We start from the raw sequence: 17,261 nt of genomic DNA, 5'->3' as shown, positions 1-17,261 counted from the left end.
TTGTTTGTCATATATACCATCTCATACATGCCAATGACTGTGGCCAGAACCCCTTCACAAATAAACCAATGACTTCATTGGTTCTCTGTTAGACATGGATGTGAAATCACTTCAATATCATCGAATCTAAGCAAGAATGAGCACGAATCTAAGCAAGACTCAACATGTAAGTGTCTAAATAGCATGAATTTAGGCTATTTCTGTAGGCTATATGGAAAACATCTTTGTGACAAAACAGAATGTGATGCTCGCAGCTGTCAACAAAATCAATACTATGGAGATCAAAATATTTGTTTTCTGGCCTGCTGAAAATCCTGACCCAGACACAATATTCTCTGCTGCCACCTGGTGGACATTCGCTCACCTTACCGACAGGGATGTCATTTCCGGTGATACACCCGACTCCATTTTACAAGATAACAAATAGGGTGTTATGGATCCGCACCAAAAACAAAGGACTAAAAACGGTAGGAGCGGCTAAGTTGGGTGCGTATAAACTCTGGCACTTCATTGGATGAGTTTGGTCTCTATCACATGTTCCTTTCATCTTATACGTTCTGAATGCAAACTGCGGAGTTGTGAGTCTTGGAATTCTGTTCCACCTAGCGTTGGCTAGCTTCCCCAGGGAGGCACCATAGCGCTAACTATCTCTTTCATGTAACTTTCGCTCTTAGTGCATTGCACTGAAGAAAACAGAGTGCCACGTAGATTGAGGTGCTTCCCTATGTACACTGTTATCTTGGTATTCCTTGTCAGTTCAGTCATTTTTGCTGTCAGACGTGTTCAGGTAGAAAGCTAGAGCTGTCCTCTTGGCATAAACATTGTTGTGTGTCTGTGTGGTTAGGTTGTTGGGTTGTTATGACACCTGTCAAGTTAACGCAACGCGACAGGTGCGTTGTAATCGTGTCATGTCTATCAACCGTTAGTGGGTCAGCCTAGTGTTTTCATGCCTTGTGGTCTGTATTAACGTGATGTTGCTGATGTATTGTAATGATACTAAAGTTCAGGAAATATTGGGAATGCTTTTGGCCTACTTGTTTTTTTGAAACACTGGCATCAATTGTCTATTGTTATGGTTGTCTTTCAGGTTGTCTTCAGTTGAAGTTTGACACTTCCTTCTTGACTGGAAGATTTGTTTGGACATATGTCACCCGACGTTTCTAACAAAATGCTGCAATAGAAGTTTGTTGGCTATCACTGCTAGGGGTTGAACCGAATGTGACCATGACGAAGGTCTAAGGAAAGTCTTGGAAGTTCTTTCAACATAGGACTCAGAATTTGAACTGAATCCCTTCATGAAAGCCAGCAAGGGAGTAGACCACTAGCATGAAACATGGACCAAGGTGCAGTTGACAGTCCAGTCACCCTTGTCATCAAGGCCCCCAACCAGAAGTATGATGACCAGACCATAAACTGTTTCTTGAACTGGACTGTAGAGAAGCTGAAAAAACACATCTCAAATGTGTACCCCAGTAAACCGGTGAGTCTGCATGCAGTTATTGCCCATGTCTTTGCTGTTTAAACAGTAGTGCATAAGACATGACAAGTCATGTATGCTTATCAAACCTCTACATGCCCAGATGTGTGCAGTAGAGCTTAGTCTAAGGAGGTGATGAGAGCAATCAATCAATCTATTTGTAGTTAGCTAGGTAGCTAGGAGTTTGCAGCTGATCAAAGAAGTTGACTGATGTCATTTTTGTGAGCAAATTCCTTTCATTTTTTGTATATTTGGCCATGCTAGATATTCCTCTCCCCTCTGTAATTGGTGTGATAGGATCTACCTCTTGTAAAATGGCAACACATGACAAAACAAAAACATGTTTGTTCATATTTATTATGCAATAATCAGTAGACTAAGTTGTGATAAAAACAGAAATCTAAACAATTACAAAAATAAGTTTGGCAAAAACAATACAATTTGTTATCATACTATTTTATTGTTAATCTTTAGCTACATGGAGAATATTTTCAGCATCCCTTTAACCATACGGGTCCTTGTGATCACATGGTCAAACATGTAGGCTAATGCACTTATTGCACACAGATGATTATAAAAACAGTTTCCTATTGGGTTTTAGGGAAATTTGACAAATGTAGCTCCATGACATGAGTTTCAATGTGAAGTTTACAGGAATTCATGCAGTCAGGTCTCTAATGATTAGTTTTTCATGTGCCTGAACCACTCACTAAAAAACACACATTGTGTGTGTGTGTGTGTGTGTGTGTGTGTGACATTGTCAGAGACAGAATGACAGACATAGAGTGACAGATATTGAGCTGGGGTGAAAAATATAGATTTAAAATGGATATTAATTCATATTGAAAATCCCATTGGCCCACAATCCCACAATGGCAATACTAGACCGAAGAAACTGTGTCTCAATGTGTATGACATATTATGAAGATCTGAAATTCCAGACCTATTTTTCTAGTTTTTCATGGGGGAAAAACACTTAAAATGATTATTTTCCCTTTAATCGTGCTCTCGTGTCGTTCATCAGAGGTGTGTAGGACTAGTGTTGACTTCCATGTGAATTTGAGCCCTGCATGAGCCTTGAGTCTGTTGCATAATGGCTGACCTTTTCAGGGCCCTCTATGCAGCTGACTGGTAAAGTGCTGTTGATGAGGTGGTTTCTGTTTGTGTCGCAGTCATCAAAGGACCAGAGGCTGGTGTACTCGGGACGACTTCTCCAAGACCATCTACAGTTGAGAGATGTCCTCAGAAAGGTGTGTGTCTGTGTCTGTGTCTTCGTCTGTGTGTCTGTGTCTGTGTGTTAGGTAGGGAAAAGAGAGAGCGAGCGAGAATGTGTGTGTGCTCGTGTGTGCACGCATGCGTAATATGTGTGACTGTGTGTGACGTAGAGAGTGTGTGTGTGTGTGTGTGTGTGTGTGTGTGTGTGTGTGTGTGTGTGTGTGTGTGTGTGTGTGTGTGTGTGTGTGTGTGTGTGTGTGTGTGTGTGTGTGTGTGTGTGTGTGTGTGTGTGTGTGTGTGTGTGTGTGTGTGTGTGTGTGTGTGTGTGTGTGTGTGTGTGTGTGTGTGTGTGTGTGTGTGTGCACGCGTTGAATAGTTGTGAGGTAGGCCTTAGTGTTTATGCTGGGGTGGTTATTCTTTTTGTGTGCCCCTGAGTTCCAGTGAGTTCTCTCTGCTGGCCTGGCGCTGTTGACTGCATTGTCCCCATCATGCAGCCACAATAATGAGAGCAACAATAAAGAGCAGGCTCCCGTCTTTGACCAGCCTTGTTTCATTAGGGCTGGTAAAAATAGCCCATTAGAAGGCCACTGGCTCTCCTCTGAGGATTGGCCATTTCTTTAAGCCTCGATACTGCCTGGACCCAGTTTCATGCATCATCCAGTGACTATGATACTGTATCACTTAGGCTATTCATTTCGGAGTCTTGGTATCTCCTCTTGGTACTGTATCTCCTATGCCTGTCTTATAAGATAGATAGATAGATAGATAGATAGATAGATAGATGTTGTATTGATCCTTTAGGAAATTCATCTTACGCCATACAGCTTTTCAGATAGACAGACGACAAACAACAAAATGACAACCACACACTCACATAACACCCACACAAAACAACACTCAACACCAAGTATCTCTATATTATGGCAAATGGCGTATCTATAAGTTGCTTTGGGTCAAAGCAGGTCGTCCCAAAGTGAATAGATATGAGTGTGAGCAAGCAAAATAAAACACTTGGCCTAAATGTAGATTCTATCTGTGCATCTGCCGCAGCAAGATGAGTACCACATGCTCCACCTGGTATGTGCCACCCACAGCCCCCCCGAGTCACCATCCACCCACAGCAGTGCCAGCACCCCCGAGACACCGGACGCCAGCTCTGGGGTGAGTCCATCCACCCACCCACCCGCCCGCCCACCCGCCCACACTGGAGCTCCCCTGGGTCTCTCCCTCTCCATCCCCATGCAGTTCCCCTGGCTACTCACTGCTGTGTTTCATGTGGGGTTTATTCTGAGTGGGAGATACGAGAGATACTCTACCACTAGGATAGGACTCTTTATTGTAGTTACTCTGGCTTACTTAGGGCCATTCATACGTTTCCATCCATAACTACAATGACGTGTTTGAAAGCTGTAAATTGGACTATTGGTGTAGTTCATTTAGATTTAGAAACTCCAGATCATGCACTAATGATAATGAAGACCAATGTTGTGCATCACAATGATTTTGCGAACGATAGAAACACCCACAGCCAATCAGAGGAATTGTAGGACAGGTGCTTCCTTCAGTCACTAGATCTATGAATGAAAGTGAAAGAAAAACTTGCACTCCCTGTGGAAATACTGATTGTTTTTACACAGTGAAGGAACTTGGGCTTTTGAATATGCACCGTTCAGTTTCACTTTGCCGCCATGCCCTGCTTGACTTTTCCTGTCCGTTATTATTCGATTACTATTTCATGCTTTTAATGTTTTTAATTAGTGACCTTGGCCTTTTCTCATCTCTCAGAACGTTGACGGTTCCGGCTCCTCCTCGTCCTCCTCAGCCAGCTCACCCAATCAGGATGGCCCATCCAGCGCCAGCACAGGAAGTTCCGACGGCCTGAGGCACCGGGGGCCCTCCCACACCCACGCCCACGCGCTCAACCCAGCTCCCCCAGGCATCATGCAAGAGTTAGTACCCAACGCCAGCCCTGCTTCTGCCCTTGCACTCTAGGACCTTTTAGTCATAGCTCCTGAGCATGGTCTCACTCCATGGCCACTCACAGACATGTTCGCTCAAAGACCCACGATGAAAAGAATGGGTCATTGAAACAGAAAGATGTCTGCTACTGTATGTGTGAGGAGCAGCAGAATGGCTCCTGCTGTATGGGCGGATGTGAGTGTGTTTGTTTGTGTATTCAGCGGGAAGGGAAAAGCATTACCTACCTACTTTATATCTGACAATGTATGCTGGTATTGTCCGATGGGTTAGTAGTGTTGAGTGAGAAAATCTGATGCTGATTATATTGTGTGTGTGTGTGTGTGTGTGTGTGTGTGTGTGTGTGTGTGTGTGTGTGTGTGTGTGTGTGTGTGTGTGTGTGTGTGTGTGTGTGTGTGTGTGTGTGTGTGTGTGTGTGTGTGTGTGTGTGTGTGTGTGTGTGTGTGTGTGTGTGTGTGTGTGTGTGTGTGTGTGTGTGTGTGTGTGTGTGTGTTCTACACTGTGTTCTTGGATTTCCGAGACGCTTTTGGGACATTGCCACATAGCGTCATGTACTATGCCTTAGATGAAATAACATTGCCTCAGCCATATACAGACATTATCAAAGACATCTATAAGAATTCGTATATTCAAGTAATCTGCGGAAACAACTTGACCGACCCAGTCCCACTGAAAATCGGTATCAAAACCGGGTGCCCATGGAGCGCCATTAATTTCATATTGGCCATCAACTCCTGGATTACATGGATGTGTCAGTGCGCGCCAGCAGGTGCGCGCTCCCCGAACCCTGTGCAAGGCTACGCGGACGACGTGCAAATGGCATCAAGAGATGAACACGTTATTCGCAACATGCTTCTGCGCACAGATCAATTCATTCAATGGTCTGGCTTGGACATTAAACATACAAAATGTGCCGCATTCTATGAGAGAAGAAGTGGTGGAAACAGATGGTACAAATCCAAATCTGACCAGCCCCCTGTCTTCTCTCTGACTAATAAACCGATACGTCTGTATGAGCGGCACGAAACATATCCCTACTTGGGACACAAATTCAATGTAGCTGGTGATTGGGAGGAACAAGTTTCAGAGCTGTGTCAGGAGTACACTCAAAGACTGGCCTTGATAGACTCTGCCCCCCTCCCCATTAGGATGAAAATCGAAGCCATTAGGATCATTGCAGTGGCCAAAATCCAACACCTGTTCTCAAATATTCACATCACACAACAAACGCTGGCAGCGCTTAATAATGAAACCGTGAAGTTGGTGAGAAAATGGTTCGGACTAAATAGTCATACAACTCGGGACATTATCTTCCAACCACGCAGAGACGGGGGGCTAGGTGTGCCAAATATCGAGTGGCTTTACACTTCCTCTAGAACTGGACATTTGATTAATATGCTAAATAACGACGATCCATCAGTTAGAGAGCTGTCTCGCGAATCTTTACTTCTACATCTCAATCGCCGTAAAATTCCTGAGGCTTCCTCTGACGACCCTCAATTTCTTGGGTTTAAACTTAAAGAAAATGGCAAGCTGGACATCAGGGCCGCTGGTTTTGGAGTGCGCTCTGATTGGATGGACCTCAACGATCTCTGCCAGCGCGTCGGTCTACAACTCTCCTGGCTTAGAACAGACGGAGCAGCGGTAGCGCTCAGTGAAGACGTCATCACAAACACCCAGATCTCAGCTGTAGCCATGCTCAATACAAACAACACACACAGTCAATTGCAAACAAAGAAGATTAGAGCCACGCTTCTTCACGTTAGAAAAACACAAAGCGCACAGCACTGGACAAGTTTAAAACTACAAGGAAAACTGGCGCTCCTACAATCTGCTGATCATTCTGTGTCCCACTCCGTCCTGAAAAACAACTCCATTTCAGAGGAAATTCTTGTTTTCATGATTAAAGCACGATTGCAATGCCTTCCAACCAAATATAATCTTGCTACATGGTATCCATCAAAGCATGACCCTTACTGCATATTACACACAAACTTGCAGGAATGCGAAACTATGGCTCATATTCTGAACGGATGTCATCACTACAAAGGACAATATGTAGCCAGACACGACCGTTTGGTCGATCTTGTTGCAAAGGATCTTAAAAGAAATGGACATGACTGCAAATTGCACTTACATAGTACTGTGAATATGAACTGGTTTGATAATAATGCATATAACAATGACTGCTTCAGGAACATTCCAAACACTCCAGATATTGTAATTGTGAATGAATCTGTGAAATCAGTATTTATTGTTGAAGTGGGTTGCTGTTTTGATCTGTACATGGATACATGCTATTACTCCAAACTATTGAAATATCAAACTTTAATGGAACGCATTACCGAGCTAGGATATGATTGTAGGCTAATAGTCCTGGTCTTTGGAAGTCTAGGCCATGTACATAAGAATGTTATCAGAGGGCTGCAGATGGGGGGGCTGCAGAAAAAGGTGGCAAAAAGACTTGCAAAATTCTGTTCTGTCTCAGCTGTCATTGGTAGTAGGCAAATATGGAGACGAAGATGCTTTGTTTATCCTTGAATCTTGAATGCTACATTAATAAGTGTGTAAGCCTAGTAGATCTGTCACCATGTCATTGACTTTTCCCACAGTGTTTGGATCTTGTATCATTTGCTTGTCTTCTGGGTCCAAATAAAAGTAATCAAATGTGTGTGTGTGTGTGTGTGTGTGTGTGTGTGTGTGTGTGTGTGTGTGTGTGTGTGTGTGTGTGTGTGTGTGTGTGTGTGTGTGTGTGTGTGTGTGTGTGTGTGTGTGTGTGTGTGTGTGTGTGTGTGTGTGTGTGTGTGTGTGTGTGTGTGTGTGTGTGTGCGCACGTGTGTGCGCACGTGTGTGTGTATCCACAGTCCAGCGGGATTCCCGGTCCCCATGCAAGCAGGAGTTCCTCTGCCGGCCCACCCCATGTATATGCCTATGCAGATGCTGTGGTGGCAGCAGATGTATGCCCGTCACTACTATATGCAGTAGTAAGTGCCTTTTTTCACTCCGTCACTCTCCCTATGTCCCTATGTGGAGCATGGCCTAGAAATGATTCAACATGACTCATCCTCTCTCTCTGCCATGGCTGTTTGTTCATAAAAGTCTTTTTGTGTGAGTAGTGCTCAGACACATTTTTTTTTATCTTACTCTCTCTCTCTCTTTCCTGATACGCCTTCTGCCTGCCTGCCTCTCTCTCTCTCTCTCTCTCTCTCTCTCTCTCTCTCTCTCTCTCTCTCTCTCTCTCTCTCTCTCTCTCTCTCCCCCTCCCTCTCTCTCTCTCTCTCTCTCTCTCAGTCAGGCGGCGCTGGCAGCCTCTCAGGCCCCTATCACCGCCCGTGCCCCCTCCCCCAGCGCCACGCTCTCCCCAGCCCAGCCCCCCCAGGCCAACGACCCCCCAGCCGCTGCCGCCGCCGCCCCCAACCCCGCCGTGGCCGTCGCTGCAGCGCCCGAGGAGCGGCCGGCCAACCCCAACATCCAGATGAACGCCCAGGGTGGGCCCGTGCTGAACGACGACGAGCTGAACCGCGATTGGCTGGACTGGATGTACACGGTGTCGCGCGCGGCCATCCTGCTCAGTATTGTCTACTTCTACTCGTCGTTCGGCCGCTTCGTCATGGTGATCGGAGCCATGCTGCTGGTGTACCTGTGAGTTGGGCCCCTCGTGGCCTTTTCAAAGGGGACATTTTGGTGGCTGTAGGCCCTGCTAAAGCGGCATAGATGGAACTCTCCGCTGCATCTCTCTTTATCCGTGTGTCTCTCTGTCTTTTTTAACCCTCTCTCTCTCTGTCTCTCTCTCTCTCTCTCTCTCTCTCTCTCTCTCTCTCTCTCTCTCTTGTCCTATTGCTCATGTCTTTCCGTAAGCAAAGCTCTGTGCGATTTTGGTCAGATTTTAGCCCTGAATCAGCTGGACCTGAAAATCATTAGAATTGGGCCGAATTCCTGTTCAAGCTCGTGATTCCCAAGTAGGAGATCTCAAACGTACCGGGTTCAGTCTGATCTGTTTGGATTTCTGGCACGTCAGAATTTGTTCTGCTGTCAGGCAGTGTAAGCAGTTCTAACGTTCATTCTGAGCACAGCAATCATAGCTGATTATATCTGATTATATGGTGTGAGTTACTATAATGTTGTATGTGTCTGAAGAAAATTGCAGTGTCGGCCTGGCTTTAGGGACACCGCTACTTCATGTTCACTGTTGATACCCATAGCTGTCAACGCTGAACATTGAAAATAAGGGAAATTTCCCAGGTTATTCACCCAAAATGTGGGAAAATGTCAACATTCGTCTTTCTGTTGCTATCCCTCTGCTGACAGCAAGAATTCGTACCACAAAGTTGAATGATTGGCAGATTGGCGTCAAATCGTCACAACAACCAAGCTGCTATCTTAAAAAGGCCAGCATCACCCTTAAGGTTGCCTTCAAGCAAGCATAATGATGCTTAGAAAACATCTGTTTCGCTGGAAGGGCAAGGGAGTAGCAACAGGGCAACAGTACAGAGAACGAAGTCTGATGGAAGGGCTAATGTTATGAGAGTATTAAAATATGGATATTTTACGAGAAAATACTAAAACGGGAAGACGTTAGCTCGAAAAGAGCTAAAATACAGAGAAAGAAAAAAGAAAGAACGGGAGGGTTGACAGCTGTGTTGCTACCATGTCTTACCCTATGCACACCCCTCTAATATGTGTGTGTGTGTGTGTGTGTGTGTGTGTGTATATGCTTTGTATTCCCTGCAGGCACCAGGCAGGCTGGTTCCCCTTCCGTCAGGAACAGAATCCCGGAGCAGGAGACGCACCCCAGGAGGAGGGCGACCGCCACAACGATATGCAGGAGATGGTAACCAAACACACACACACACACACACACTCTCTCATCTCACATTCGCTTTAATCCGCTAACATACACACACACACACACACATACACACTTGAACTCTCTCTCATACACACACCCCTCAGTTAGAATGTAGTTGTGCTAACTACTATCTGGAGAGGCCACCCTAGAGCTGCACAGTTCCCAGGGTTATTTTCTGTTTGCACACACACATAGTAGGAACTCTGAGATAACTTATAACACATTAATTGCCCAATTATTACATGATGTAACGTAATGAAATGGACAGCACTGTTATCTTATTTAGTTACCAGCTGCTGACGTTTATTGACAAACTAGAAGCTCATGGTTCAAAAATGTAATCAGCATTGCTTTCATCCTTATTCTTCTCATCAGTCCAGAATGCATTTGCCTTGTGCAGTTCAGCAATTTAAATGCTGCTGAATTATTTTTACAGAGATTTAAAAAAAAATGGTGCCTCTGCTGCCTTGGCCAAGTTGACATATATCAGTCATGGTTCCTATGCGCTGGAAAAAGACACTATATGAGGTAGTAGCATACAGTAGTTATAGAGTTATAGGAGCTGTAGTCAGAGGACAGTTCCATGCTGTCTGAATGTGCTGAAAAAAGAGCTCTAGGAACTGCATGTTGTAGGAACTGCAGAAAGTTCCTCCAGTGCGAAAGGCCTTTTATCAATGGCATTTATTTGTGTGATTTTCTACATTTTGCTCTGTTTCTGCCGTCATGTCTGCTTCAGTGCGTGTTAGCATGAATATAATTGTTTACGTGTGTCAGGGTCTCTGCAAGGATTATTTCTTGCTTGTCATATGTCTGGATAGAATTCTTTTTTTTCTTCCTTTTTTCATCTTCCCATGAAGGAAAAAAGCTCAATGTGTCCCATAGTTATATTAATGTAAATCAAGTTGAATCACTGATATTTGTAAAATTAGCTATTTGTTCATAAATTTTTACTTAAAAATTGGTAAATATCACCAAGTGCGTGCGTGCGTGTCTTGCCACTTAAGTCAGAGGCTGTGTGCCTAGTCTTCTTGACAGTCTTGTAACCCCCCCTCCCCACCCCTCGTCCTGCAGGAGCGTCTGATGGATGAAGGCGTAGACGAAGAGGACGGCGAGAGTGGAGAGGAAGGCCAGCCAGACGGTGCCAACCCCGGGCCGCCTTATCCGGGCTTCCTGGCGGCCGCCTGGTCCTTCATCAGCACCTTCTTCACCTCACTCATCCCCGAGGGACCTGCCCACGGTGCCAACTAGGGTTTGCCTGTTGGTGTGTGTGTGTGTGTGTGTGTGTGTGTGTGTGTGTGTGTGTGTGTGTGTGTGTGTGTGTGTGTGTGTGTGTGTGTGTGTGTGTGTGTGTGTGTGTGTGTGTGTGTGTGTGTGTGTGTGTGTGTGTGTGTGTGTGTGTGTGTGTGTGTGTGTGTCCAAGAGTGGGTGAGGAGGCACAGAGTCCTGAGCCGTGTACAGCGAACTGTCCAAGAGGAAAAGGCAGCAAAGTGAGCTGATAATAAAAGAAAGAGGAGCCACCACTCAGAATCATGGTTGTGCCATGTGTCGGCAGGTCATAAATGCTGCTTTTATGTGTGAGTACACATCCCTTCTGCGTTAGTTACTAAGCCTACAGTTTTACTATGATTTTTAATTTTGCTTTTATTTTTGTTTTTGTTTTGATCATGTCAGGAGGTACTTTTCGGTGGACTGACAATGTCTGTGTCTTCCATATTTTTCACCTGTTTTAAAAAAAAGAACTTAAAAGACTAACAGACACACACTGACACATACAAGCAAATATGAGAACTTATATATAAACGCTATGTAATGCATATTTAAACATACGGATCTCGTTACAAGAAGGCATTGCTTTTTTGAATAATAAAAAAAAACGTTGGAGTTTCAGTACCTTTCATGTATTTCTTCATCTGATGCTGGGCATGTTTAGTCAGTACTTAATCATGACTTATATGGGTCACTAGGTGGCACTATTTGTCCACTAATCAGACCTGGGATCTTCTCACTGGATTCTTTGGCGGTTCTTTTTCCATGAGGTGACCTATTGATTTGAATTGTTTTTGTTTGTTTGTTTGTTTTTTGATTACCATAGAGACATATCTCAAATGTAACTCTTTGGACAAGCATAATTTATCAGCAGGCAGAGCTTGCCCTGTCAAAAAAACATGGACATAAATCTGAAAAAAGGCCTTCAAGGCTTTTTCATTTCTCTGCCCTTCATCACATTTGGACAGATATCATTATAGCATTGGTGGCCTTTCATCTCAAATGACAATAGCAACAACTCCTCTTTGTGCATGACACAAGTGTATAAGATATCAGGATTACGAAAAGGATCTTAACATTTTTTTTTTAAGTTAAGGAAGCTACCAAGTCAAAGAAGCACAATAGATAGCCTACTTGATTGCTCTTCAATGAAAGTGACCAATGGACCTACTGACGTTGGAGACGTGTAGGTGGAGAGGACAGCAGTGCACTCCAGCGTCCTCAGAAGCCTCTAATCAAATGAAGATGGATTCTGTTTAGTTCATTGCAGCAACACAATTAATTATGCATGACGGAGCCTTTATTGGGTCCTCATTTTACTTGGTGCCTTCTTAAGTAACTGAGCAAATCAAGTTAGTCTCCTTCAGTTCAGAGCTGAGGCTCCCTTATCGGAGGTCGAGATTTTCAATTAATGTCCTCTTGTTCTTTCATTTCTTCCTTGGAAATCTCATCATCATAATGAACTTTAGTAGCGTCCACGCTCAACGGTGATGTCTGTCGGCTGGCGTGGACTGAGTGGCCCATGTAGCGTGCACAAGTTCAACAGACTATTCAGGAGACGTTCTTATAGGATTTCTGTCTTTCCATTTATTTATTTACATTTGACTGGCTGTGAATAGCAACTCCTGAAACATAGTCAGCAAGTTCAAGTCATGTGAGCTCACGTGGCTGTGTGGAGGCAATGGTAATGGATGGTTGCAAGTGTCTGACTGCGAGTCCGCTGCGCTCCAGAGAAGCAGCCTTTTCTTCTTGGTTTCTTTATCAGCAGAGGGGATGAAAGTTTGCTATTCTCGGCCCCAGCCGCCACACAATAAACAAGCGGGGGCCAAACCGCGGCCTCTGACATAGTGATGCACGCCTGCTGTCTCCTCGAAACGCTTAAACGGCCACCAGACAAAAAAAAAAAAAAGAGATGCAGAATTGATGGAAATGACATTAGATTCATCTAGCAGTACTCACTGTGTAAATTACACTGTTATTCCCTCAAATGGACTCTCGGGCGAACTGCTCCTTTCAATTTATTTCACCATACCTCACCGCCCCGAGACTGCCCTTCGCCTATCCCTTTAATTCAATCAGCGTCTCAGTGGATGTTATTTATTTGTTTATTTATTTATTTTCAAAAGGATGTTACCGATTTTATCAGGGGATAGAAGTGCTCCCTTCTTCCTGGTGAAACGGTGACTAACGCCCTGCTATTGATCCAGCAGTGGGCCTGCGGCGGTGAGAGTGACGCCACATAGACAGACTCCTGATGAGGGCACACTCAGGGCCCCGACCAACTATTGAGGTGGACTCATCATGCTTTTAAAATACACACCATAGCATAGATATTGTGTTCTATAGCCTTGCATTTCATTTTTAGAAATTGTTTTCATATTTATTTAAATATTGTAATAATGATAGATAGGTGCATCTTGAAAAATTCGAATGTGGAATGGAAAAGTTAATTTTCCCCGGAATTTATTTCAAGAATTGAAACTTTCATAATTTAGATTCAATATTTCAAGTTCATTTTCAATTCAAGTTTTTTTTTAATCTTGATTATTCTAATCTTGATGGTAATGGTTTACAGCTAATATAAATCAAAAAAATAAAAATCATGTGTTAATAAAATAAAAAATGTATTATACAGGTCTGTCGAGCTGAGATGAGCTCTAATCAGAAAATTAAGTCAAAACCATGACTGTATAATTGGGTCAAAACACCAGCAGTGGTTTCCTGAGCCCTTAATCTGAGATACACTTGTATACATTTTAAAAATATTGCAATCTATGGCTCAGGCTGTAGGCACATGACCCCAGAATAATGCATAGCTGCTAGTAAGGTAACCTAGTGTTGTGAAATGCAAAGGATCATTTAGAACACAACCGCCTCTGCCTGAGTGATAGCATTAGCATTAGCATTAGCATAGCTCCAAAGGGAGAGAGTCGACCTCATCATCAGGAGTTTTATGAACCCTGCTCTGGGAGGTCTCGTGCACTGTGACTCACAGATCAATAGATCTGCTCTGAGATCAGGGTGGGCTCTAAGAGATTACATTAGTCAATAATTGACAGTGGGCCACATATCAGTTCCGCCCCCTAAAGGAAGTGCATTTCAACTCAACGGGTGCCCTGAGGCTCGTCTCGTCATGCCCATGACTGAAAACAGGACCTACTTTACCCAGTATTCAAGTCCTCCCTGATCATATCTAAGTGTCTTTCACATCAATATATTTGTTCATTTTTATATTTCACATGGACATTTTTGGTTATGTAAATTACATGTGCATCTCTATTTCGAAGATTTGGAAGATCATGGCTATTATAGCAGGTAATGTAGGATCCTATATATATTTTTATTTGACCTCTCAATTAGCTTTTAAATGAATGTTCATTATTTTTTGTTCAATTAATATTAATTGCCAGAGAATCCTTTTGTTGTAAATCCAGCACAAATCCAACGAAAATACATCAATGTCACTAGATGAAACAAACGGCTGATTTTGGAAAAAGGTAAATGTTATTCAACTTTAACATATTAATAGTTTCATTAGACAGAACATTGCATCAGTGTGCATGAATGTGAGAAACATAATTGATCACAGATTTCAACATTTGGGAAATCACAGTCTCAGAGCATACATTTTGTTTGGGTGATAAGAGTATATATTTGTCATTGTTTACAAATAACATCTATTTTTAAATGCTTGAAATATTACATTATGCCGTATCATTTTAGAGCAGAAATAAATATATTGCACTTAAAAATCATCCAAATGATGTTATGTTACCTTATGTCTAGGTTGCACAGAACATGGAAAATAATACAATAATACAAGCATTAAAAAACACAAATGAAAAACGAACAAACAAAAAAACAGAGAAATCACTCTGCAGATCCACGTCCATAACTGTGCGTACAAAGTCTTCTTTCAGCAAGCAACAGAGTCCTTTTCTCCTTCAGCAAGTACGGTGCATGGATGACATTATTAGTAAGTCTGTAATGTCTTTTTTTACATGACATCTAGGACCAGACCCATACAAGTAGGGACTTCATCCCCTAGACAGAAATACATTTGTCGTTTTTTGTGTGCACCCACTGTAGATTCAACAGACTATAGTAAGAATGGCATCTAGGTTTTCAAAGAGTTGGCTTTCCATGCAGATATTACCAGAATCCCTTCAAAACACAAATCAATTTATGCCACATTTTAGGTCACAGCTTGGGGGGGAAAAGTGAAAAGTTTTTTTTTTTTTTTTTTAATTCCCCATCAAATGCATCCTCTCAGAAAAAAATATATTTCTCAATATATTCTGAACAAGTCCAGTTAATTCAAAACAGATAGCACAGTATGCCAAATAAAATAAATTATTTGATGAACAAGTGCAGTACATTTTCCGCAATAAGCATTCTGCCGCACCTCAACCACACACATTCGACCACATACAGACACACACACACACACACACACACACACACACACACACACACACACACACACACACACACACACACACACACACACACACACACACACACACACACACACACACACACACACACACACACACACACACAAGCCTCTGTTTTAAACATGTCAATTTTGAGTGCTGCTCCATGATTAGCAGCTGATAAACTGACACTGGTGGCACAAATGAAACTCATTTAGCCATGAAGTAGCCTGTTTCCCTTTGCCTGCGGTGTCGGACGGAGCGAGAAAGAGAGAGAGGGAGGGAGCAAGAGAGAGAGTGAGAGAGAGAGAGAGGGAGGGAGTGGGCGGGCACTGTGAGACCATTAGTTACAGGTGTGGACTTCCTCCAAGGAGACTGTTGACATACTTGCCTGGAGATACGATAGATCAGCTCCATGGAGAGAATTAGAGAGCGGGAGCGTACGAGTGGGGAAAGCTGGGGACTTCCTCCACACTCCATTACAAATCTATACTAGAGGCAACCCATAGCAAACACTAACACTGCCCACGGGAAGTGAACTGCGCTACTGTTAAGTACGCTGCTTTAAAACGAAACACACTAGCGACATCAGTAGGTCAGAATAAGGGGGAGAGTGTAAGCCCACTAAAACATAGAAGCATAGGTAAATGGTCTGCAGTTCTAGGACCAAAACATGTCGATTACAAGGGAGACAGGAGCAAGCATCAACTAAATATATTAATTTTAAACACTTTGTTTCCACTTTGCTGCAATGTTTAAATGAAAGCATGGATAGCCAAGGGTATTCTCTGTCATTCCAAACCTCTCGTATTTTCCCTATTGAACACACTGAATAGACAAACTAGACTCATTGCATTGCATCATCCATCCAAGTTTAAACCAGCATGATGTACTTCTCCATATCAGCCTCTTGCAACGTCATCATAAATTGCAGTGATTGATGATGGGATATTTTGAATTTGTACAAATGGAAAAGTGGGTTTAAAAACCAGACATGGGGAGGGGGGGGGGGGGGGGGATGTGAACCGCCTTCCAGCCCTCAAGCCGATCAGCACCATCACTTAGTCTCAGAGTATCATTCTGCACCAATGTGTTCATAAATGAGTTCAAAAAAACAAGGAGTTAATGACCTTTTTTTTCAGTGGCAGGCATTAAATATGTCTAAGTCTGACGTAGAGGTAGCACTTGTCCTTGCTGAGGAAGAGGACACAGGGGGAGGTCAGCATGACTGGACAGTCCAGAGCCGCCGCCCCTGTTGGTTTAAGTGGACCGGGCTTTAGTGGACAGGGCTTTAGTGCATCACAGTCTGTTGAAGTTCACATGTGTTGCAGGGTGGTGACGAGCTCTGGTCATGTCATGGCTACTCTGCATCTTTCAGGGCGGTCAGTCCGTCCGTCCATTCCGAGGGGCAAAGATGGACCACGGAGGGAGGAGGAGGAGGAGGAGACAGAGCAGGACACACAAGTAAGTCATCACCAGCAGCTGTCAATCATTTGCTGTCTCACCTTCGACGAGTCCCCAGGAGAAGGGCCAGACGTGAAACGCTCCGGTACGGTCGGTTTGGCTCGCAAGGTCCTTGTGGGAGGAGCACTGGGCGTGTTCCTCAAGTCTCGTTAAAATCCACAATCCTCATGTCCGTTAAAGTCTCCGCTCTCTCGCCGTGCTCCGACTGTGCTCAGTACTGCTGCAGCAGTTCCGCGTCATTGAGTAGTCCGTTTTTTTGTTTTTTTTTAAGTTTATACTCACACTATTTACAAGGAGGACTTATTAAACATGATACATGATGTCCTTGTTTTTTGTTTTTGTTACATCAGTGTGAGTGTGTCTATGTGGACGTTTGAGTGTGTATTCTTGCGTGTGAGCATGTTTTATGTTTGTCTTTATATGTGCACTTGTGTGTGTGTGTGTGTGTGTGTGTGTGTGTGTGTGTGTGTGTGTGTTCACGTATGTGTGCACGCCAGCGATTATGCACCAGAGAGTACACACGAGATAAAGAGAGAAGATCACAGAGCCGCACGCATCAGCAATCCCATCATCCCCT

At 43.6% G+C, this 17,261-nt stretch overlaps 1 protein-coding gene across 3 annotated transcripts; it reads left to right on the top strand.

Annotated features, from left to right (window-relative positions):
• Positions 1-395: 395 nt before the first annotated feature.
• herpud2 (HERPUD family member 2) lies at positions 396-11,405 on the top strand. Of its 3 annotated transcripts, none has more exons than XM_062538522.1 (9): positions 396-486; positions 1,088-1,480; positions 2,650-2,727; positions 3,743-3,853; positions 4,478-4,641; positions 7,534-7,653; positions 7,961-8,311; positions 9,401-9,500; positions 10,590-11,405. In XM_062538522.1, exons 2-9 carry the CDS (start codon positions 1,334-1,336, stop codon positions 10,764-10,766), a joined length of 1,248 nt encoding a protein of 415 aa, XP_062394506.1. In that variant the 5' UTR covers positions 396-486; positions 1,088-1,333; the 3' UTR covers positions 10,767-11,405. The 3 variants fall into 3 exon arrangements, with proteins under 3 accessions (XP_062394506.1, XP_062394507.1, XP_062394505.1); XM_062538523.1 differs by having other exon boundaries at positions 398-467; XM_062538521.1 differs by lacking the exon at positions 396-486 and adding an exon at positions 566-714.
• Positions 11,406-17,261: the final 5,856 nt, after the last annotated feature.

The sequence above is a fragment of the Sardina pilchardus genome, chromosome 6 (assembly GCF_963854185.1).
Source record: "Sardina pilchardus chromosome 6, fSarPil1.1, whole genome shotgun sequence".
Lineage (NCBI taxonomy): Eukaryota > Metazoa > Chordata > Actinopteri > Clupeiformes > Clupeidae > Sardina > Sardina pilchardus.
This window is presented reverse-complemented; position numbering and strand designations above follow the sequence as displayed.

What these genes read in the sequence shown, in the direction of transcription:
- herpud2 (XM_062538522.1), top strand. Translation starts at nt 1,334, where the DNA reads ATGGACCAAGGTGCAGTTGACAGTCCAGTCACCCTTGTCATCAAGGCC. An exon ending in ATGTGTACCCCAGTAAACCG is followed by an intron (nt 1,481 to 2,649) that starts GTGAGTCTGCAT and finishes TTTGTGTCGCAG; the next exon opens with TCATCAAAGGACCAGAGGCT. An exon ending in CACCGGACGCCAGCTCTGGG is followed by an intron (nt 3,854 to 4,477) that starts GTGAGTCCATCC and finishes CTCATCTCTCAG; the next exon opens with AACGTTGACGGTTCCGGCTC.